Source organism: Otolemur garnettii, unplaced genomic scaffold (assembly GCF_000181295.1).
Source record: "Otolemur garnettii isolate 467f Iridium unplaced genomic scaffold, OtoGar3 scaffold00077, whole genome shotgun sequence".
NCBI lineage: Eukaryota > Metazoa > Chordata > Mammalia > Primates > Galagidae > Otolemur > Otolemur garnettii.
Window position 1 is genome coordinate 2,820,776 of NW_003852472.1, and position 23,927 is coordinate 2,844,702.

Genomic DNA, 23,927 nt, shown 5'->3' on the forward strand with positions numbered 1-23,927 from the left:
CCCTGCCACCCTGCCGGCTTAATCCCCCAGCTTTCCTGAGAATGGCTCTGCTGTTCTTGGCCATAGGCCTTTGCTGAGCCTGGCACGGCCTCGGCTTGGCCCTGGCCAGTGAGTGAAGGCTTGGCCAAGGCCCAGCCAGGGCAGTGAACATGATTGAAGCCCAGAACATGGGGCCTGGTGGGCAACAGGGACCCAACTGGGCTTTGGTCAGCAGCTCTGCAGCAGGGTTGGGGCTTCCCTCAACTCCTGAGCCCATCTCATCCAGTAGAGGTTGCAAAGCCCTCTCCCAGGGCACCTGGTCTGAAAAACAGACAGACCCTGGGCCTTTGCTTCTCTGAAACAAAATCAAGGTCTTCCCAGAGGGAAAGAACCAGAAGATGGGAAGCAAAACCCTGGTTCTCCTTCCCATACTAGGCCTTGAATGAGTCCCTATCATGTCCCCAGCTCACTGCCAACCCAGGGTAGTGTCGGAGGGCAGGGATAAATGCCCTATGGAGGATACAGACACACCCATTCTGCCCCAGCTTCTTAGAATGTTCCGGAGCCAGTGACTGGATGTAGCTAACTCTATGCCAGGCATGTGCAACATACCCTAGCTTCTCTATAACAGATGGGGAAACTGAGGAAAGTATCTTGTCCAAGGTCAAATAACTCTACGTAGAACAGTGGAAACTTAGGCCTGGGTCATGTGGGCCCAAAGCCTTGGCCAGGGATCCTCAAACTTTTTAAACAGGGGGCCAGTTCACTGTCCCTCAGACTGTTGGAGGGCCAGACTGCAGGCCCCGGGATGAGTCGGCTGCTAAGCAGGATAGGCGGCGGTGGCAAAAACACCCTGTGGGCCAGATAAATGTCCTCGGCGGGCCACATGTGGCCCGTGGGCCATAGTTTGAGGACACCTGGTTGGCTTTCAAACACAGGGGAAAGGGGTAGGTGGTATGTTTGGGGCAGGCCAGAGGGTGGTAAGCCCAGCTCAGAGGAAGGAAGGCAGAGCAGTGGGCCAGAACCAGGGGGCTGGCTACTGAATTGCACCTGAGCAGTCCCTAAGGACCATTTTAGAAACCCCAGAGACCCCCAGTCTGTTTCATCAGTAACTAGTGCTTTCACATCCTTTCATTCACAGGCCTCATTTGTGAAGCCCTTTCTCAAAAGTTACCTGGAGGGAAACATTTCAACTTCCAGAATCACAGTTACCCTCCAACTTCTTCTTCTTTTTTTTTTTTTTGAGATAGACTCTCACTATGTTAATGTTGGTAGAGTGCTGTAACATCACAGCTCACAGCAACCTCAAACCTTGGTCTTAAACAATTCTCTTGCCTCAACCTCCCAGTAGCTGGGACTACAGGCACCTGCCACAACACCAGGCTATTTTTTTGTTGTAATTGTCGTTGTTTGGCAGGCCTGGGCTGGGTTCAAACTGGCCAGCTTGGGTGTATGAGGCTAGAGTCCTAACCACTGAGCTACAGGTGCCAATCTGCCAACTTCTATATATTTTTTTTAATTTACCCCAGGGACTGGGGCTGAGGACTGGACAGTCTCACCAAGGGAGTGAATGACCATCACATGAGATGGCTGATTCATTAATTCTATATACTGATATTACAGTCAAAGAGATAATGCAGGACTAGGGATACATCAGACTAGATGTCACGTGCCATTATGTCCCCAATGCCCAGCACAGAGCCAGAAATACAGCAAGTGTTCAATCCATGTTTGCTAAATAAACAAGTAACTGCTTCTGTTAAATGGAGAGTATGAGAGCTTCCAAATATCTCTTTTAATTAATGGCTAAGTACCATTGAATGTGTCATTTAAGCTCTATTTTGGATTAATCCTAATGAAGGACTCAGACTAGATTGGTGTCATTAAAAACACAAAGGTACAGGACACAACTTCCACCTCTTGTTCCCAGACGGACCTTACCAATGGACTGTGTGATCCTCACCTGCTGAGCCGGGCCATCCTCAGAATCCTTTTTAACACCACTTCCAGTAGCCATTGCCCGTCAAACATGGTTGGTGGTAGAACCTCTTTGCCATCCTGGGATGAGATGAGCTCCTCCAGCCCATAAATCTATGGACAAGTGTAAAAAGGCAACTGAAGAAGGTTCAGGATATGGGGTGGGTTTATGGAGGAATGAGGAAGATCCAGGTAAGGAGGCTCCTTGAAGAGACTCCTCCTGCCAGTGTGGGGACCCTCGGAGTTATATGAATGGGTGAGCTTGTCCCATGTCAGGTGGGAAAAGAAGCACTCATGGAGACGGAATGGTGGCCCCCGACTTGCTGCCTGAATCCTGAGAGAAGCTGGAACGAACTCTCAGCCTGAAAACCGCAGGCAGCTCAGAGCTTTTATTAATTCCAGCGCCTGAGGGAAAGGCTGGGGCCATCAAAAGAGGCCATCCATGCATCTGGCAACCCAGGAAGGGAGAGTTTTTTCCAAACACTGGGGCCACCAAGCTCAGCGAGGGCGTGGGTAGCAGGGTAAGTCCTGGCTCTGCTGAAACTTAAAATGTTCTATGTCAATGCAGATCATAGACCTAAATGTGAAAGGTCAAACTATAAAGCTTCCAAAAACAAAGCATAAGAGAAAAAAATCTTCACAATCTTTGGGTAGGCAAAGATTTCTCGGATAAGATATACGAAGCACTAAATGCTAGAGAAAAGATTGTTTGGGCTTCATTAAAAGCAAAGACTTTTGTTCAGCAAAACAGCATTAAAAGAAAGGCAAGACAAAGAGTGAGAAAAGATCTTTCTAATACATATATCTAACAACAGAATTGTACCTATGTATGTAAAGAACTCCCATGAATAAATAACAAAACAAACAATGCTGTTTTCAAAAATGAGCATAAGACTTGGACAGGCATTTCACAAATAAGGATATTCAAATGCCCAAAGAGCCTATGAGAAGGTGCTCACCACCAAGACTGATCATGGAAATGAAAGTTAAAGCCACAGTGAGATGCCCCTGCACATCCACTGGTATACTAAAATTTAAAGATTGACAATTGTAAGTGTTCTCAGGTTGTAGAGCAAATGGAACTCTTGTACCATGCTGATGGGAATATAAAAGGGTACAACAACTTTAAAAAACTGGAAATTCCCCCAAAAGTTAAACACTCTAGCTCTGTATCCATGAAAAATGAGTACACATGTCCACACAAAAAAGGAATATTCTTAGCAGCATTACTAATAATAGCAAAAAAAAATAGAACTACCCATTGAACATCAGCATCGAAAGGATAAATAAATGCAGTACATTTGTAAGATGGAATTCCATGCTGAAGTGAAAAAGAACCAACTTTTTCACTCACAGGAGAGGAGTTGGGGCTCACAGACACAACGTGAGTGAAAGATTAAGGCACAGAAGAGTCCACTGTGAGATTCCACATATGTGAAGTTCGTATGAATTTATGGCAGCTGCCATAACAAATGAACCACAAATTGAGTGGCTTAAACTGACAAAAATTTATTCTCTCACGTTTCTGGGGGACAGAAGTCAAAATCAAGGTGTCAGCAGGGATGTGCGCCCTCTGAAGACTCTAAGGAAGAATCCTCCCTAGGTTCTGGTGTTTGCCAGATGTCCATAGTTTCTTTTGGCTGGTTCAAGATCACTCCAACGTCTGCCTGCCCAGAGAACTTCTCCCTGTGTGTCTCCTTGGTGTCTCTGTGTCCAAACCTCCATCTCCTTTCTCTTAATAAGACACCAGTCATTAGATTTAGGACCCACCCCAATCTAGTGTGACCTCATCTTAACTTGAGTTTGTGTGCAAAGACCCTATTTCCAAATAAGGTCACATTCACAGATACCAGGGATTAGGGCATGAACATATCTTCTGGAGGGACACAGTTCAACCCACTACAAAGTTCAAGAACAGATAAAACTGATCCATTTCCAGTGGGAAATGCCGGATGAGTGGTTACCTCTAGCAGTACTGACCCAGAAGGGCTGCAAAAAAGCCTGCTAGGCTGGACATGTTCTTTCTATCTGTCAGTGTGATGGTGGTTACGTGGGTACGTAGACATGTAAAAATTCATGGTGTGTACACATCTGAGCTTTGTGCCTTAGACTGTGTGTGTATTATTCTCTCTTTAAAATGCTCTTGTGGAGTTGAGTTAGCTGTTGGGTAAGCAGATATCATCTTGCTCATCACACACAGTGCCACACATCCACAGGTATACTGACAACAGAAACACAAACACACACTCCCTCACCACTGCCTCCCCAGCAGACCTTCGGGTCCTCCTCTGTGAGGGGCTGGGGCAGCAGGAACGCCATTCATGCTGCCCTGGTGCTTTGGAGTGTGGAGCACAAGGCCGAGAGAGGCTGTGTCTGCCCAGAACTGAAAGTCAAAACCTGCTGGAGGCCATGGTGACCACCCTGCTGGGTAAGCTTCCTCCCCTGGGGCCTGAAAGGAGAGTCCAGACAGCTGGGTCAGCTTTAGAGAACAATTTAATGCAAGCCTGGGAAACTAGGAGCCTTGGAGCTTGTGTGTGTGAGAGAGAGAGCACATAGAGATGGGCAGAGAGAGAGATAGACAGCAACAGAGAGAGAGAAACAGAAAGAGAGAGATGGGGACAGAGAGTAGGAGACACCCATTCATCCATCCTTGCACTTTTATCCCACCTACCAAGGTACATGTCCTGATTTAGGCTATAATGGGTGCTGGAACCCTGATGGGGCCCCAGTCTCCAAGAAGCTCCTGGCAGGGAAACAGAGACTCCAGAAATTCAGAAGAGGAAGGCCAGGCTGTGGGGCAGGTCTGCCTCCCCCTCTGGAGTCTGTGTCTCATCCCCGTCCCACTGTGAGCATGAAGCTCAGGCCACAGGGGACCTGATGGGTCCACAGACCCTGCAGGTAAGGCACCCACAGCTCAGAGCCCAAAGGGCTGGCTCCACCCCAGGTCTCCGACTTCATCCCCCTCCTTCCTCCCTGATCCCCCAGGCCCTGCTCATCTGCAGATGGGAACTGTGGAAAACATGCTGGACTTGGAGTAAAATCCAGCTTTAATTCCAACTCTGCCATTTCCTGGCTGTGGGAATTTGGGCAAGTCATTAAACCTCTCTGGACTTCATGTACTCATTTGAAAAATGGGATGGGGAATGTTTTATTATTATTGATTATTGTTTTATTATTAAAATAATATTGATCATTATTGTTATTTGATTATTATTATTATTCAAGTATGATGAGGCCAACAGACCGGGAGATGACTGACAAGACAATTTGTTATACTCACAGATCCCAAGAGGAGGAGGACGTCACACTGCTGAGGGACCACACAGGGAAGCACAGGGCGGGTTAGAGGCAGAGGGAGAGGAAGAAGCCCTGGTAAGGGCCTTTAGTGCAGGAAGGAACTGGTGAGGTAGAGTTAATAAACTTAGGACTGGCTAGTTTGAATAACTTCAAGGGGCTCCTTAGTTGCTGTTCGTAACTAACTGCAGCCTGGCCCTGGGCTAATCACCACAGAGAGATTCATGGTCCAGAGCATAAAGATCTCTAAAAGGGATGATGGGTGGCTCAGTTCTGTAATCCTAGCACTCCTGGAGGCCAAAGTGGGAGGATCCCTGAGGCTCAGTATTTCAAGACCCGCTTAGCAAGCGGGAGGTGGGAGGCTCCTCTCTACAAAAACAAAAATCAGCCAGGCATTGTGGTAGCACCTGTGGTCCCAGCTATTTGGGAGGGTGAGGTAGAAGGATGATTTGAACTCAGGAGTTTGAGGTTGCTGTGAGATAGGCTGATGCCACAAGTACTCTAGTCTCAAAAAATAAAATAAACCTCTAGAAAGGGATGGTTTGGGGACTCTGGATTGGCCAGTTTGCATGTGAAAAGCAAGTTGTTGCTAGCCTGGGAGGGCCCATGTCACATGGCCCTGGGAGATCAAAGCATCAAAAATATAGCGTAAAAAGCTGTGATTAACGGAGGGGAATAACATCACCTCAGCATTTGTTTGAAGATCAAACCAGTTATTGTCATGGAGAGCCCCAACACTGGTGCCTGCCAGGTGCCAGGTGCATAGTACTGGCTGGAATCTGAAGCCACATCTCACCACCTCTGGGAAGCCTCCCTGGACTGAGCCCACCTGGCACAGCTTCTGCTGGATATCCTGCATTAGCATTGTCAGGTAGGATTTTTCTATGCCAGGGAAAGAATTCCCACACACGTGACGGAGAGGGGAGGGCAGGGATCTTGCCAATCTGGGCTGATGGTGGGAGAGTGTGCAGCCCAGCAAGAACCAAAGAAAGGGGCAGGAATGATCACATGCCCACCTGGAGACTCAGACCATCCAGCAACACAGTGTGACAGTGGAAGACTCCTGGGAGAAGTCAGCACAGGTGGAGACATCGTCACTTCCACATAGGACATTCTGAATGTTGTTTCAGGAGGTGCCCACACCTCCAAAAACCCACCCCTCCAGCCTAGGCACAAACCTTAATCAGAGGGCTTGCTTTTAGAGGAGGGTAAGGGAAGGTCTGCAAATAGCATGTTGGTGGTTGAAAAAATAATTTGAGTGCGTGGAGGGCTGAGATCCAGAATGTTCCCTTGAGGCTGGGAGGAAGGAGGAAGCCCTCTGTTTGGGGCTGACTTGTGTCTCCCCAAAATTCACATCTTTGAAGCACTAACCCCCTGCACCTCAGAATGTTACTGTATCTGGAGACAAGGTCTTTAAAGAGGTGATTAAATTGGCATGAGGTCATGAGGGCGTGCCCTAATCCAATATAACAGGTGTCCTTATAAGAAACCAAGACACAGATACACAACAGAGAAAGATCATGTAAGGACACAGGGAGAAAATGGGCATCCATAAGCCAGAGAGAGGGCCTCAGGGGGAACCAGCCCTGCTGACACCTTGATCTTCGACTTCCTGCCTCCAGACTCTGATACAGTGAGTTTCTATTGTTTAGGGCTCCCAGTCTGTGGTACTCTATTGTGGCCATCCTGGCTAACTAATGCATCACCTGGAAATCTCTGGTAGCTTGCCTGCTTTTTTTAGCCCAAAGCTATGTTTGGGAGACACAAGTGACCTTCACCAGAGGGGTCTGAAGGCAATGGTCTAGGCCAGTGGTCCTCCTGTTTGAACATGCATCAGCATCCCCTGGCATGCCAGTTAAAGCACAAATCATCAGTCCCACCCCCAGAGCCCCTGATTCAGAAGGATGTGGCCTGGGAATCTGCAATTCTAACAAGGTCATTCTCCAGTGATACTGGGGCTGCTTGTCTGGGGGCCACACTGTGAGAGCCAGTGGTTACGATGCTTGTTTTTTGTTTGTCTGTTTATTACGATGATTGTTAAGCCCTGCGAATCACTGGCCTGAGAGCCAGTCACCTGCATAGGATCACTCACAGAGACAGGTCATCGACCCAGCACTTGTCAAACTTCCCTGGAGCTCCAGGGAAGCTTTGAAAATACCAATTTCTGGGCCCTCTAGGGCACAACTAGGAGGGGGGTGGGATTCAAAAACTCCCCCAGGCCTTAATGTACAGCCAGTACTGAGAACCACTGCTGCAAGCCACACCCCCATGGTTCAGCAAGGGCTCCTGGCCAGGGTGGGGAGCATTGACTCTTGCTTGGGCTAGTCTCGAACTCCTGACCTCAAGTGATCCTCCTGCATCACCTCCTGAGTAGCTGAGACTACAGTTATGAACCACCATGCCAGGCTAATTTTTCTATTTTTTATTTTTGGGGTAGAGACAGGGTCTTACTATGTTGCTAAAGCTGTGTGGGTTTTTTTGTTTGTTTTGTTTTGTTCTTTACTCACTATCATCCTAGTGAAGGCTTTTAAATCCAGGAGACTCTTCAAATTAAATGTTACTCAGAACAAATCAAAACAGGTCTGCCTGAGTACTGACTGGGTTGCACCTGCAGCCCTCCCTACCCATAGCACCTGCTCCTGTCCTTAGGGCTCCAAGAAACACCCCTGAAACCTCTGATCTCTCCCAAAATGTCCCCTTGGTAGACCTCCAGTGGGTCTAGAGGGCTTTGGGTGGGCACAGCCACCTGAGAACAGTGATGACCCAGCACTTGGCTCTTAGCTTAGCAGGAGCCTGACCTGTGGCCACCAAGAGGGTCGGGAAGGTGTGTGGCACTGGGGTCTCCTCCCAACATACACTTACTTGTTCACTCAGCTGCACTGTGAATGCTACTATGAGAAAGACAACAGTCCTTGGTGTAGAGGGAGAGAATGATTTGTAAACAGCCATTGCAACGGTCCTTCAGATTTTTTGAGGGTGCTGAGCAAGAAAACAATTCATTGCAATCCAGTACATGTGTGTATGAATTCCAACAAAAGGTGCAAGAATAGTGCTGAATATGATTGCTCCTATCCTATCCTATCCCATCCCATCCTATCCCATCCCATCCCATCCCATCCATCCCATCCCATCTTAAAATGTTGTTCCTCACTCACTAAATTGATTTCACAGCCCACCAATGAGTCACAATCTAAGATTTGAAAAGTGCTGATAGAGCAAAAGGCTCTTTATGGGAGCCCAGAATGTGGTCCGGGTTGAGCAGGAAGGGCCAGCATCCTCTGAGAATCTGTTACTGGCGGGATTTAAGCAGGGTGGAGACAGCTAAGATCTTTGCTCTCGGAAGCTCCTGCAGCCGGCCACGTGGGTGGGCTGAAGGACAAAGGCCAGGGTGCCTCGGACAAAGGCCAAGGTGCCTCGGTCAGTGCTGCCTTCAGCCTTCCTGCTTTTGCATACACCTCCCGGGAAGCATTTGGGAGAAGGGAATTCAGCTCCAGGAAGGCTTCCTGATTGCCTCCCCTCACCCAGGAGAATCTGACCCTTCCTTCCCAGGACTGCAGATGCTGGTGTCCTCTCTGTCTGTCTCCCCTCCTGAGGCCAGATGTCCACCAGAGCAGGTTGCTCAGGAATGTGGAGAACAGAACAAATGAGGGAGCCCCTGGCCCAGCCTCACCAGCCTCCCATCCTGCATTCTGGTAGCTGCCCTGCCCGGCCTGTGGGACCCGCCTGGCGCCACAGAGATCAAGCCAACTGAGGGTTCCGGGCATGGGTGGAGGGCACTGCCCAGGGCGGGGAGCAGCCAAACGTGGTGTGGGGATGGAGACCAGCAAAACTCTGGAGGAAGAGCGTTCCCTACCCGGCAGTGTTCCCAGCTCAGGCTCTTGGAAAGACTCCTGGGCACAGCGGGCTGGGGGAGGCCAGGAGATAAGAGTGTGAGGGAGGATGCAGGGGTGGGGTGAGAGCCTCAGCAGCTCTGCCCACCAGCTCCTAGAGCCAGCTCAGGGACCCCCAGGGGCAGGCAGCTCAGTCGTAGGTCCCACAATGCACCCTGCCCCAGGAAAAGGGGGCTGACCAGGTGCTAAGCAGACCTGCAGCTTAACTAGGACCATTGCTCCATCCCAGAGCAGTGTGGCTGGTGGGTGAAATACTCCAGAGACCTTGACTCTAGGCCACAATGCCTTTGGGTGACCTTGGACTAGTCATGTGTTTCCTTGAGACTCAGTTTCCTCCCCTGTGCAGCATGACAGCTGACCAAATCATGAATACATGTGCTTGTCCACCCCATATCCCTGCCTTTCCAAGCAGCTCCCCGGGTGACTAAGCCAAAAGCAGGCTACAGTCTCCTCTTTGAGTTAAGAGTGAGTATCTAGGGGAAGACACTTCCCACCAGGTTGAGGATGAGGGCATGTCCTAGAAGCATTTCCAGAGGCAGCCCAGCCCTGGGCTTCCCCCCTCAGCAAGACCACAGCCATGGGGTACACAGGAGCCCACAGGCAGATGAGGCAGTCAGGAAGGCAGGACCCTACTGCTTCCTGCATGAGATGCATGGGTTGGGGTGCAGGTTGGGGGAGAGATCCAGTAACTGATCTGAAGGAGCTACTGAAAGTGCTCTTCCTAGCAGGCCCAAGTCTGTGGACATGTTTATAAACTGGGATAATAATATCCTCAGTTGGAAATGGAGATGTGCTTTATAAATTGTCAAGTGTCAAGCAAATGAGAGGCACATTCTGGACTCCTCTGTCTGGGCTCCTGTGGGGAGGGGGGTGTGCAGAGCGACCCAGCTGTCAGTGTTCCCTCCCAGTCAATGCCCCCACCCCCTAAATAGCCATGAGGCAATGTGGGAACAGCACAGGGCAGAGCAGCCCATCCAGGACACCCATCTGCATACCCCCGCCCCCGGCCTTGCACATGCAGCCAAGGACCCAGACTGACAAATGACTCAGACATACAAACACCCAGGACTGGAGGAAGCTCAGCACTGCCTGGGGTACTGGATCAGAGACAGGGCAGCCAGTCCCCCTCCACCCAGCCTCAATCATCTGTTCCAGTTCCCTGAAGTGGTGTCCTGGCTCCCACCCCATGTTTGAGTATTTCCTGTATGCTAGATTCTCACAGGTAGGAGTTTTTGATCAGAAATGTTTATGAAGACCCCTGTCTCCATGGGAGGAAATTGGGGCTTCTGGGGTTAATTATTATTGATGTCACCATTATTAGGTTATTATTAGGTAATCCACTCAACGTCACAAACTATTCAGTACTAGTCTCAATCACAATCACAGTGATGACCACTGACCACCCCACCCCCACCTGGAGGTTACAGAAGCACCCTGTGCTGGATTCCAACTTCACTTCTATAACTTCCAGAACCCTTTGGGAACACAGCCTGTTCTTCCCATGGGCCAATCTGGTGTGATAAAGTGACACCCAGCAAATGGCCCAGACACTCTTCATCCAATCCATTTGCTGCAGACCCTTTACTGCTAGCAAAGTCTGACCCATTCACCCGCACCAGACTCCTTCCTTTCCTGGCCTTTTCTGCCATCAGTGGGGTCCCCCACTGCCTCTGGGGACAGAGGAGCTGCAGAAGCCCCTCCTCATTTTCCAGCCAAGGTGCTGGCTGTGGGCCAGTGCTGCTGGGTACCCCACCGTAGTTGGCTGCCCACTCTGGTTCAGTCACCAGCATCAAGAGGGCAGGGCCTCTCCCCTGGGGTTGCCTGTTGTGGGTGCACCCCAAGCCTTTCTCCGCTGGCCCTCAAGGACAACCCTCTTTCTCTACCCCTGTCCTCAAGCCCCATCCTACCTTGAAACTTTGGGTAGGCTCAGCACCTGTGCCTCAGGGGGCTGAGGCACCAGCCACATACACGTAAGGTGGTGGGTTCAAATCCAGCCCAGGCCCACCAAACAACAATGACGGCTGCAATCAAAAAATAGCCAGGCATTGTGGTGGGTGCCTGTGATCCCAGCTACTTGGGAGACAGAGGCAGGAGACTCGCTTGAGCCCAGGAGTTGGAGGTTGTTGTGAGCTGTGATGCCACGGCACTCTACCCAGGGGGACAGCCTGAGGCTCTATCTCAAAAAAAAAAAAAAAAGAAAGAAAGAAACTTTGGGTAGCAGCATCCATCCTTGGGTGTTTTTAGATTCCCTCCTCACCCATCATAGCTAAGCTGGGCTCATCCTCATTTGTTCTCTCACAATCCAGAACTGCACTGTCCTGGCTGCTGGCCACATGTGGCTACTGAGCATCTGAAATGTAACTACCCAAATCGAGGTACACTCTCAATGTAAATACACACTAGTTTTAAGACTTAGGAGAAAGAAAGCAAAATATTTCATTAATCATTTTTATATTGATTATATGTTGAAGGGATATTTTTTGACATACTGGGTTAAATATTGTTAAAAGTGATTATACTTATGTTTTATTTTATATGGCTAGTAGAAAGTTTGAAGTCAGAAAAGGGAAAGGTTTGGGCCTCAATGTCTGCAGCTGGTTCTCAGGGATGGGGAAGAAGAGCTGTGTGTATCCCAGGGCGGGGGTTGGAGGGCCTGGCTCTGCTTTGCTGCTAATTTTCCACATCGGTAACCACCTAACCATCATTCATTTCCTTCCCCAACCTCAGTTTGGTCCATATGAGAAGTGCACACTACCCTGTTAGTGTAATGTTGATTCTATTTCCCTTGGGGCTGGCTGGAGGGTCCTTCACTCACATGTGGGTATGAACGACTGACAGTGGCACCTTCCACAGCTGACTGATCCCAAGTTCTTCCAGGCTAGACCAGCAGCCCATCTCTCCCTCTTACTGGCCCAGGCTCCCAGGCAGTAGTGGGTCCTGCACTCAACAGATGACAGGACCATGCCTAGCCAAAGAAGAAAACAGAAGCCATATCCCACAGAGTCTGGGGTGGGGGGGTCTGTCCACACCAGCAGCCTCTGTCCCCGTCTGCTGGAAAGCACATCTATGTTTATTATCCAACACCAGTGGATTGCAAGGGAGACAGAAATGGGCTCCCCTTCAAACCACCTTCTGTGATGCCCAGGCCAGCGGGGCATAAGAAGAAGCACCCTAGCTCAGCCCAGAAGAACCCACACACTAAGGATCCTCAGAGGGGCCCAGGAAACAGGGATGCTGGGGGCTAAATGATGGGGGACAGACCCAGAGTGATGGAAGCTAACACATGCTGAGATCAGAGTGCTTCATCACCAGAAGTCCAGGGCTCAGACCTTCAAGACAACTCTGGGGTCTGGGAAGCAGATCCACCAGACAGAAGAGGCCAGTCAGAGGCCCAATCCTACCTTGAACCCTTGGGTAGCAGCTTCCACCCAGGAGAGCAGGTCAAGCTGGGTGGTGCAGGGCTCTGAAAGCTAAACTCAGAAGTCTGGACTTTATCTTGATGGCAACCGTGGGTTTCTGAGCAAAGCAATGCCATTCTCAGAGCCATGCGGAGGATGAAAATTCTGTCCTTCCTAAATGGGTGCACCTGGAGACCCTGGAGGACAAAAATGGCCTTATGAGTGACTTACCTGAGTGTCCTTCAGTGGCACCGAGCCATGCAGCAAGTAGGAGGGTGAGGCTTGTCAACAGTATCGGTGAAGCCAATGCTCGCCAAGCAGCCAGGCGCACCAGGCAGTCTTCGGTGGGTGGTTCTGCATGTGTGACCTTATTTCATCCCTACAGCTAGGCAGGGAGGTGGCACCATGCAGTGGAGGACTGATGGGCTTCTTGAATGCACAAGGAAATGAATGAATAAATGAATGGTGGTGGAGGACCGCAATCCCCAGTCCTTGCATGATGAGTTTCATGCGTTCAGCTAAATTGCACAGGATGATCAGGGCAGTGGATTTGATTCTGAATTGAGGCCCCCTTTTGAGGCATACAGATGCCTTGTGGAACATGTATAAGCAGGGCCCCTGCAATTCGCAGAGGCTGCTGTAGGGAAAGGGGGACACAGGTTGGAGACAGGACACAGGGCTCTGGCCCTGGGGAGAGAGGTCAGTGGGACATTCTCAAGCCCACCCCTGCAAGTGCCCCTCCACACTGCTCCTGGGTCCCCTATTGTAAGTTCCCTCCAGCTGGCCCCAGACTCTCTCCCCATCCTGGAATTAATAAAGACTCCAAGCAGACTGCGGTTTGCAAGTCTGAAAGCTGGTTCCTGCCCACGTCACTGCCCCGAGAGGAATGGGGCCCAGCTCCCCCAGCAAGGACCCTCTTCTTTCCCCTTCCTGGGAGGGGGTAGGCACATAAGTACACCCCTGACCTCCCCTCCCCACCACAGGCATATCCCAGGCATCCAGCCTGAGACTCCGCCTGAGTGCCCTACCCTCACCAACAATGGCCCCACAAAATCTCCGTCAGCTACCCCCAATAAACACACACTGTTATTTGCAAGCACAGCCTCAAGACAATTCCCCTAGCACATCCCCCTGCCAAAATTCTGGAGCTGCCAATGCCAGAGACCCAGGGAAAAGGAGGGATTGTCCAGGGTCCCAGGGTGGCCCAATATAGAGCTACATTTTATAGCCACACTAAAAACAGGAGTGGCACTTGCAGACCCAGTGTCTGCAATGATAGTATTAATACTGGCACTAGTGCTAAATGAATACAATGCATTATTGATCCAGCAATCATGGTGCAAAAATATGTGACCATATTTCATTTGTCTTTGCAACAACCCTCCAAGCTAGGGATGTTTATCACCCTTTGACAGATGAAGAAAATTAAGCTCTATGGAGAAGCTACTTGCCCCCTCCCTCAGAAAGTTTTAGAGCCAGAATTTAGCTCTAGGTCTACCGAAGATCAATGCCTGCCTTTGACCTGTCCACTCCTGGCCACCACCCCTGCAGGAGCTCCAAACTACCACCATGCTCCTGGCTGAATAACCAGCATCCAATGTGTCCCTCAAACCTATGCTGGTGCAGGGAGAAGCCCACAGGACACATGGCCTCTAGTTGTCCCCAACTGGCTGTGAATAAAACACAGGAGCTCTACGAGCAAACAACCAGTTTCCCTCGCCTATCTTCTGGCTCCTACACTTCTTCCCCACTAGCGAGGGTTGAGGACATGATCCACCTTGCTTCATCGCACATCCCACCCCCTAAACTCCCACAGTTCCCATCCTGCTCAGGCCAGCAGACTAGAATGGTTTGAGTTCCCCTGTGGTGCTGTCCCAGCTGTTTCAGAGCAGGCCGCCCCCTCCTGGCCACCAGAGGAATGGCGGCCCTTCCCAGAGGGACAGTGAGAACCTGCAGTCTGTGGGCTCCCAGGTCTGGCCAGGGCACTAGGGGTGCTCAGCAATGGGATGGGCGGTAGCTCAGTGAGAACGAGGAGGCCAGGCTGCTTCTCATTCTGATAAGGCTCCCGTCCCCTTTTTCCCCCTTGGGGACTCTGGGGGTCCACTGACCTTTGCCAGACACAGATCTGGGGGTGGGGATGGGACCTTGGCCCATGCAGCATGAAGTCTGCATATCAGGGTCCGCCATGTGCTCCAGAAACCCAGGGGACAACACTAGCATGGCCTTAACTTCCAGGCCATCCCTTGCCTGCAGCCTCCTGGCCTCTACATGCATGGACCCCAGACCTGCCTGACACCCCTCCCCAGCTTCAAGCAGGAGACTGAGACCTTGGCCCCTGCAGAATGGAGCCCTGCTATATGTCAGTGTCCCCTTGCATTCGCTGGATCGCCTACAGAGCAACACCAACCTGATCTTAACTTCCAGGCCACTCTGCCTGCAGCCCCTCAGCCACTACAGACATTGGAACCCACAGCCCTGCCGATACCTCTCCTCCCCAGCTTTGGGCAGAACCTGTCTCTAGCCAGACCTGGGGGTGTTGGGGAGAGTCTGGAGGGCCGGGGTGGGGGCCGAGGCGCGGGACAGCTGGCCTGTGTCCCCACACTGGGCCCGGGGCCCAGCCGGAGGGGCGGGGGCCTGGCCGCTCAGACCTTGGCTGGGGCCAGGATTTTTGGCCGGGCCGCCGGGCCCTCCCTCCTGCTTCCTCTCCCGAGGGCTGTCCTGGCAGAGGCCCCCCTCGCACTTTCTGGCGGGAACAGGGCCAGCAGCGAGAGAACAGCCACAGAAGGAAAGCGGGAAAGAGTCGGGAAGAGTGAGTGTGCGTGTGTGCGTGTGTGCGCGTGTGTGCAGGAAAGAGCCCACAGCCCGTGGGACCCACGGCAGGCTGCGGCCTTTCGTAACTGCCCCTCCCGCGGCCCCCCTCCGCCCGCCCTCCCCGCCCTCCCTCCCTCCCTCCCTCCTTCCCTCCAGCCGACCAGGCAGCAATTACGCTTTGGGGATAAAACGAGGTGCGGAGAGCGGGCTGGGGCATTTCTCCCCGAGATGGCGGGTCTGACAGCGGCAGCCCTGCGGCCTGGAGTCCTGCTGCTCCTGCTGTCCATCCTCCACCCCTCTCGGCCTGGAGGTAAGGGCCCCTCACCCCGACCTGTCCCGTGCTGCAGCCGCTGGACTCACCAGAGGGAGCCCTCGTCCAGCTCCTCCAGGGGTTCCAGGCAGGACCCCTTTTGGCCACAGGATCCTTAGAACTGTCCTCCCAAAAGCCAGCCCCTTGCTGAGGAAGTACCCGTTAAATAGTCACCCCTGACTCAAGAGGATTCCCCACCCAGTGTCCTGCCTTTGCTACCAGGGGTCCTTGCTCTACCTGGATGCCCTCCTTGCCAAGGGCAACCCTGTTGGCCTATGAGCACTGGCGGCTTGCACACCTGTGGGTCCAGTGGAGCGTGCATGCCAGCCCTGGGGACAGGGACCCTGGTTTGAGAGCAACTCAGCCACAATGAGCTGTGTGACCTCACCAGGTTCTTTGCTCCTAGGATGTCAGGTCAGGGTCACACTGATTATGAGATTGCAGGTTGAAAAGATGCTGCCATGGTCTGTCCCTGTGAAGAGGCTGGGATTCCTGTGTGTGCACACACGTGTACATGTCTGCATGAACAAGTGTGCTGTGTGCTCTTGCACAGGTGCACATATGTGCATATGCCCAGCTGTGTCACTGGATGGGGTGGGGTGTCTATGGGGGTATGAATGTCTGTCCACCGGTTCATCCATATATGTATGCATGGGAGGGGTATATGAAAGTGCTTGGTAATGTGTGCAGACATCTGCCACCTGACAGACATGCACCTGGGAGACCTTGTGTCCAGGTATGTCATTGTGTGTGATTGAGTGTGTGCACATATGTGTGTCTGTATGTGCATTGTGAACGGAGGAAGGCAAGCTGGGGAAAGTATCTATCTCCTGGTGAGAGTACAGCTGGTGGCAGAGGCTACAGTGGACCTTAGGGCATTGCTGGACCACCTGGTGTGTGCTCCAACCTGAGCATAGCTAGCTATTAGGCCCCAGGGGGCACCCTGTGGGACTGCTATGCAGCAACCAACTGGGGGACACAGGAGAGGCCATGGGAAGAGCCAGGAGTAGCTCATGGGCCATGCAGTTGAGGGAGCTGGGGTGGGGTCTTGTTCCCATGGGGGTCCTCCTTGCCATGAGAACCAGACCTTTACTCAGGGGGAGGCTGCAGGGTGGAGCAGGGGGGGTCAGAGGGCTGGAGAAGCAGCAGCTGCTTCCGTGAGATTGACCGGCTGGGCTGCCGCTGGGAGCAGGAGCTTCCTGTGTAGTGTCCACTCCTAGACCTGGATGAGGCCAAGGGATGTGGGCACCAAGCTGCAAGGCCTGGCAAGAGGAGCAAGCCAGCACTTGAGGCCAGCAGCTCCTTCCTAGGGTTACCCCCAGCTGCCCACCCTCCTAGTCAGTGCTGCCACATGTAGCATGGCAGGTAATCCTCATAGGAACCTCAAGAGTCAGGAATCATCATCACTTTACAAATGAGGAAACTGAGGCAGCCCCTGGGAGTTAGTACTGGCCAGATCTCTGCCCCAGTCAAAGGGTGAGTGGATGGGAGGGAGGTACCAGATAACATCTAGAGAGGGGCAGGCATGGGACTGAGCCCTAAGGCAGACATGCCACCAGCAGAGTGAACCCTCTCCTGGCATCCTGACTATCCTGGGGGAGCCCACCTTCCCTTCAAAGAGGAAGATGTCACTTATTTGAGTTCCCCCAGCTCCAAGGAAGAGTGTTACAATGAGGAGAAGGAGGGGGGCACAGAGAGCTTCCAGGGAAGAACAAGCTGCCTGGTCTCCCATAAAAAGAGAGCTTGAGAAATTAAACTAAGTATAATCCACTCTCCATCCTCTAGGAATAGTATCAGGGTTTTTTCCTCCTGATTTCAGAAATGAAGCTGCTTTGCAACAGGGGTTTTCAACCTGGCTCTGTGTTAGAGTTCCCACCCAAGAATCCCTGCTTGACTTGGTCTGGGGAGTGGCCAGGACACGTAGACTTTTAAAGTTCCCCAGGTGGCTGATGAACCGCCAGGGCTGAGAAGCTTGGGTTTAGAGGTTGATCCTCTCTGTGCATCTGCTTGGGCCTTGGCAGGAGGGCCAATGTGCCCCCATGAGGGAGGGGACAGAGTCACCCATCAAAGGTCAGATTGTTTTTGAAAAACCCTTGGCAGCCTTCTCCATGCAAACAACAAACAGCTTCGTGCAGTCTTATCTGCTCTTCAAGCTGGCCCCCTGGACTTTGGCTTGGCAAAGCCCCCTGCCAAAGCCAGCTGGACTGCTGCCCCCTCTCTTTGAACCTGGAGCTCAGGCCCTGGGCAGAAGGCCCTGCATGTGACCGGGGTCAACTGCGGGTCTGCAGCCAGGCACTTCATCTCACTGGCTCTCTGTTTCCCTGGCTGCAAAATGGGGAGAAACATCCCTGCCCGAAGCATCTCCTTGGGCTGGAGGGAGGTCCAATGCAATATCTGCACAAAATGCATCATGTAAGAGGGCCATGGGGGTGTTCATTTTAAAATAGTATGTTCTCTTACTCAGAATCTGCTAACTCATGCTGTAATTAGTGCACATTTCTAAGGTTTAATTCACCCTCTTGCTATTCACACTATGTTTGGTCTAATGTGGGGCCGAGGATATGTAAATAGATGTGCAGTGATGGGGGAAGCAGATAAGACTGGGGGTGCTCCAGGAAATCCTGGAAGGCTTCATAGCAGAAGTGACATTTGAGTTAGACCTTAAAAGAAAGGTAAATGTTTGAGGGGCTGTCAGTGGATAAGGGGTGAGCCTCCATCTCTGAGGCTCTGGTAAGTGGAATTGGAGGAACAGAGAAACCGATTCTATCTCCATAGGCAGAAGACGTTTCTTCAGGCAAAGCTGACAGTATTGGGAGGGGACGATTTTCCTGTCACAAGAGGTGTGCAAGCAGAGGCACGAGGGATGTTTGCAGAAGGCGTTTCAGCCCAGCCAGAAGACTGTTATGATCCCTGAGAGTCTAGGATCATGATTCTAAGATGCAAGAGACAAGTTCCACCCTGGGCTAGTCGGTGGAACAAGCCAAACCCACATAAAACAAGACAAGCATTCTCCAGGCCAACTGCTTTGGGCCAGCTGAGCAGCACAGTCAGGGAGAGCCACAGGCTCAGGGAAAGCAGGAGGAAGCGTCTGAGCTCAGCCTTGGTGGGAGGGTAGGATTTGGATAGAGGTGAGGGCATTCCTGGCAGGACGTGCTGCTGGTGCCAAGGAGTGGAGGTGGGGTGAGGTTGGCCCATGGAGCATGGAGAGGAGGCTGCTACCTTTTCAAAGGCCCTTGATCAACTCCTGTCTTGTTTTAGGCTCTTCCCTCCTACCCTCAAAGAAACACAGGCAAGGATCCTTTGCAGTCCCTAAACCATCTCTGTTTCCTTGGTACAAAGTGGGGATCCAAATCTTGAGCTTGCAGACTGTCATGGTTCAGGCACAGAGTTTGGCAAACACTTTTGGGATCTGGATCATGGAGGTAGAGAGTGGGGAGAAGGGGAGAGTGGGGGTTGGGAGGCGAGCTGAGTCCTCCTCTAGAAAGGACCTAGCCACAGGTGGGGTGTGGGAGAGCAGAACCTCAGGAGAAAGGCATTCAGAGTCCAGCCAATCCAGATGGCTCAACAAGCCTGAGGCAGAGAGACCCCTAAGGAAGCTGGGGATGAAACAGGTTAGAGTCAGATCCAGAGGCAACCTCCTTGCCTCCCCTCCACCTAACTCATTTATTGGCACCCAAGGCCAGTAGGTGCATTATTTATTGAGTACCTACTGGCCTTGAGTGTGTACTGTGTAGCAAAGTGGGATAAAATGGAAATTCAGGGTCACTATCTTTTTATTTTAAAGCAATTACTCTATGCCAGATCCAGGACAGGACATGGCCTCTTAACTGAACCCTCTGATAACTCATAGCAACCTTGCAATGCAGTGACTATTAGCCCCACATTGCAAGAAAGGAAACTGAGGTTCAGAAAGGTTGTGTGACTTGCCCAAGTTTGTACTGGTGTTAAAAAGGGACAAGGGCAAGATTAAGAAGCCAGAGTGGCTTGTTCTGAGCCCCTCACTTTCTCTTCCCATTACACATTCTCTGCAGTCCTCTCTGGACCTGGAGAGCAAAAAGGAGGGGAGAGAGGGCCATGAGGAAGGAGGGATAGAGAGAGACAGAGAAGGAAGGAGAGAGGCCGAGGCCGAGCACAACATACAAGAGACAGTGCTGAGAGCTGGAGGCTGGAGCCAGGGAAGGCATCAGAGGCTCCAGGCAGGCCATGTGTGGGCTTGGCAGCTGATGACAGGGCCAAGCGTCCATTCCCAGCAGGCCCAGCCCTCTCTGGGCCACTTCTCTGGGCCCCAAGGCGCTGACCAGATTGCTTGCATACTCCAGGCCTGGACTGCAGTCCCTGGGGTGGGGGGGGGGTCCACAGGCCCTGGAGGGGGATGGCGCCGGAGCTTTGGCACAGGGTGGCCGTGATAGTTCGGCATCCCCAATCCTGCTGGGCTGCAGCTGAGGAGCCCTGAGGCCAGCAAGCCCAGCAAGCCCAGCTGTGCAGCGTCGCCAGGCCATGGAGTCCAGACGTCTGAACACACTGTAAAGCCGTCTGACATGGCTCCCAGCCCCTCCTATGCTCCACAAGACCCCTCCAGCCCCTTTCAGCAGAGTGGTTCAGGGACTGTGCTAGGGGCCTTGGTAAGGAGGACTTCTAGGGTGGAGCCAGAGGCCAGTTTGAGACCCGGTCTATTGCCATGGTGATGGCCCAGGCCTGGATATGGGGCCAGCATCATAGTGTTCCCCAGTGACAGCTTCACTGGTCCATGGGGACTGAACTCATGATCCTGCCTGGCCAGTGAATTAGCTTTTCCTTAGGAAACTATTCACTTTGCTCATTCATGGTGTCCCCCTGCGGCCCCGGCGCCTCCTAAGACAGCCCTGTGTCAGCTAGCCAGAACCCCACCCAAGCACTGGGCAAGTGGCTGAGGATGCTGACCTCACGCCATCCTATCAGTGTGGGAATGGCTGCATTTTTGCTGGCAGCAGCTGCATCTCCTAACTACCCAGCTGCTCAGAGCAAGGGAGAGTGGGCTTCCCTGTGAGAGATGCTCAGATGCAGCCCCCACTGGGCCCTTCCCTGCCCACAGGTCCCTGCCTCCAAGGAGAGCCAGGTACCACCTCATGGACCATCCTACTCAGAGGAGTGGCTTAAGTGTGAATACAGGCTGCATCTCTTTCCAGTGATGTAGCCCCAAGGACATCCGTGACCCCCTTTGAGCCTGATTTCACATCTGTTAAAACAATAATAATAAGCCCTGCCCGTCAAACCTCACAGGACCACTTTGTGGAGCAAGAATGAGAATACACTTGGCCAACAGAAATTGCTCTGGAGACCAGCAATATCATTAGCACCACTGTCACCATCCTTGTTCCCGTGCTTTTATTAGTTTTGGCTAATGAAGGACTCTACCTGCTTCCTTCCAGGGGTCCCAGGGGCTGTTCCTGGCGGAGTTCCCGGTGGAGTCTATTATCCAGGTAATGTACCAGAAACTTCCACACAGCCAGGTAAGGCAGGCAATGATGTTAGTAAGCCATGCACATTTTGACACTGCAGAAAGTAACAACACCAACATGCTTACCCAAGGACCCAGAAATGATGCCCACTTAAAAATGCAGTTAACATGACACTGTTTTGCAGTCCCTAAGATGGAACATTCTCTGAAAGATGAAATGCAATGCTTGGGAGGCTGTCGGGAGGCGGGCACCTTCACGCATTCCTGCATTAGAAGGTCCGCAGTCTTCAAACCATTAATCCTACTCTTGGGAGCCCATACAAAGGAAATAATTGAAAAGAACAATCTGCACCAGGTTCATAGGACTGTTATTTGCAAGACATGGAAAGAAAGAAAGAGAGAGAGAAAGAAAACCCACCCTACTGGAGGATGTGATTGAGTTAAATCTGAACTATTAGGGAGCTGTAAAAAGTATTAATATGCTGCTGTCTGTCATGAAATGTGGGGAAGTATTTTTAAAATATTTTTTGTTTGCTTTTGTTTTTATTTTTAGGGGGGAAGTACTTTTGAAGTAAAAATAGTGTAAAAGCAATGACTATGAGCAGATAGAGATTGGGAGCATCCCCTCCCCAAAACAAAATGGGCAGAATAGCAGTAATCTTTTAATTTTGGGGGGTGGGGGAAGCATAATGGTTTCAAGTAGATTGAAAAGTCAAAAGTAATGTTTTCAGTACTTAAAAAACACTTGTGTGAGCAGCGCCTGTGGTTCAATGAGGAGGGCGCCAGCCCCATATACTGAGGGTAGCGGGTTCAAGCCTGGCCCCGGCCAAACTGCAACAAAAAAATAGCCGGGCATTGTGGCAGACGCCTGAAGTCCCAGCTACTTGGGAGGCTGAAGCAAGAGAATTACTTAAGCCCAAGAGCTTAAGGTTGCTGTGAGCTGTGATGCCACAGCACTCTACCAAGCATGACAAAATGAGACTCTGTCTCAAAAAATAAAGAAAAAAAAAACTTGTGTATTCAGAACTGATGTGCAAGTGGGGTGCGGGAGCTCTCTCAAACATAAATAGGCAAAGGCTATCGGCCTAATGAGCCAAATGAGGAAACTGAGGCTCACAGAGGCTAGAACTTGCCCAGGATCATATAACCAGGCAGTGATGTACTTGGTCATGGCTAGAGTGGGGATGGGGGTCTTATCTGAGGTATTGATAGTTTTCTCACTCTCTATCTATTCTCTCAAAACAGGGGCTGGTCTCGGAGGCCTGGGAGGAGGAGGTGAGCTCAAACTTGGTTCCTGCCTGAAGGGGTCTGGGTGTCACACATCTTCTGCTCTGAGAACCCCAGAATGCCCAAGCATGAAGGGCTCCCTGGTCTCACAGATCAAGTATCCAGGGGAAGAGCCTTGTCTGAGAGCCAGAACCCACTGGCCCACCAGGCTTTTTGCCTGGTGACCTCTGCAGTCTTTCATATATCTTTTGATCCTCAAAAACATCCCTGCTGAGCCTGCTGAGTAGATACTGCCTTCCTCTTCTGAGGCTGAGAAACTGAGGCTCAGAGAGAGTAACACAGATCCAGGGCAGAGCTGGGCTATTGGTGGCTCTGTATCCCAAGGGAGGACCCTCTCTGAGAGCCTCTTAAAACCTGGGGTGCCCTCACTCTGCCCAAGGTAGGGGGAGGATACATAGTAGCGCAGGTGGGCTGGGCCCCTATTCACTTCCATCTCTTTCCTCTGCAGCACTGGGGCCTGGAGGCAAACCACTCAAGCCAGGTAAGACCCACAAACACGGAGAGAGAACAAAGGGCCTGGGTAGCGTGGGAGGATGTAACAGAGCTGTGACCTAGGCAAGGCAGACAACTTGCAGGAGGAGGGGAGAGGTAAGAGTAACAATAGCCCCCTAGGAATGAGCAGGCCAGGGCCTGGCCCCAGGGCTTTCAGAGACAGGAGGCTGGAGGCAGTTCAGTGTTCCCCCTTTTGTGAGAAGTATCCAATTTCTACCCTGCAGATGTCTCTGTACCCCGCTGCCCAAAATCCCCTCTGCACAGCCTCAGAAACAGGTCTGGTGCTAGATGCAAAGGGAGGCATTACCCTGGGCCCAGACCCCCAGGCCTGTAAAAAGGTACTCAGGCTCAGATGCAGACGGTCAGCCCTGGACTCCACCTGTATGCCCCACTGACACTTGACCCAAGACCAAGCCCTCTCTAACCTATTCCAAGACCCCAGAAAGCTCTCCCCTAGAAGACAACCTGAGTCCTTTTCCCAACTCCAGACTAAGCATTGGTCCCAAGCTGAAACGTGGCCCCAGGGCAAGCACTGAGCTTAATGCCAGGCTGACCTCTGACCCTGGCCCCAAGCCCCAAGCTTGGCCTCAAGCCAAGCCCTGACCCCAAGCCCAAGCTGAGCACTGACCCTGGCCCCAGATGAGCCAGCTCTCTTCCTGATCTCAGGCCCTTTCCAGCTGTGTCCAGACCATGGAGTTTTCCAGTAAGAAGGTGTGGCTGAATCTATCCCAACCTCACCCATGGGTCTGAGATCTGCCACCAGGGCCCACTCTAGGCTCCAGGGAATGCACCCCCAAGAAGCAGAAGAGGCGGGTCCCTCCAGGAAACACTGGTGGATAAGAAGCAGGTGGAGGAAATGGGTCTCTGTCCAGATTTATGGGCTCTCAGCATGAGATGCTCCACATGTGGCCTTGGCCCCCCACCCTGCACCGTGTTGCCCTGGCTCCAAAGCCCGAGGCTCTAGGACACAGTTTGGATGTCCAAGAGCACTTATGAAATCCTGATGGTTGATGATCCAAGTGCAAATGAATCTGCAAGACCCAGATTCCCCT

The 23,927-nt window shown here is 51.8% G+C and overlaps 1 protein-coding gene across 3 annotated transcripts in view; it reads left to right on the forward strand.

Annotated features, from left to right (window-relative positions):
• The first annotated feature begins 15,292 nt into the window (after window positions 1–15,292).
• Window positions 15,293–23,927, forward strand: part of ELN (elastin) — a 32,617-nt gene continuing 23,982 nt past the window's right edge. Inside the window, exons 1-5 of one of the 3 annotated variants that reach the window (XM_023515740.1) lie at window positions 15,293–15,347; window positions 15,506–15,659; window positions 21,068–21,118; window positions 22,342–22,371; window positions 22,832–22,864. In XM_023515740.1, the coding sequence (XP_023371508.1) occupies window positions 15,578–15,659; window positions 21,068–21,118; window positions 22,342–22,371; window positions 22,832–22,864 (196 nt within the window). In that variant the 5' untranslated portion in view covers window positions 15,293–15,347; window positions 15,506–15,577. The remainder of the gene's footprint in view (window positions 15,348–15,505; window positions 15,660–21,067; window positions 21,119–22,341; window positions 22,372–22,831; window positions 22,865–23,927) is intronic. The other 2 variants (XM_023515739.1, XM_023515738.1) reach the window with 2 other exon arrangements.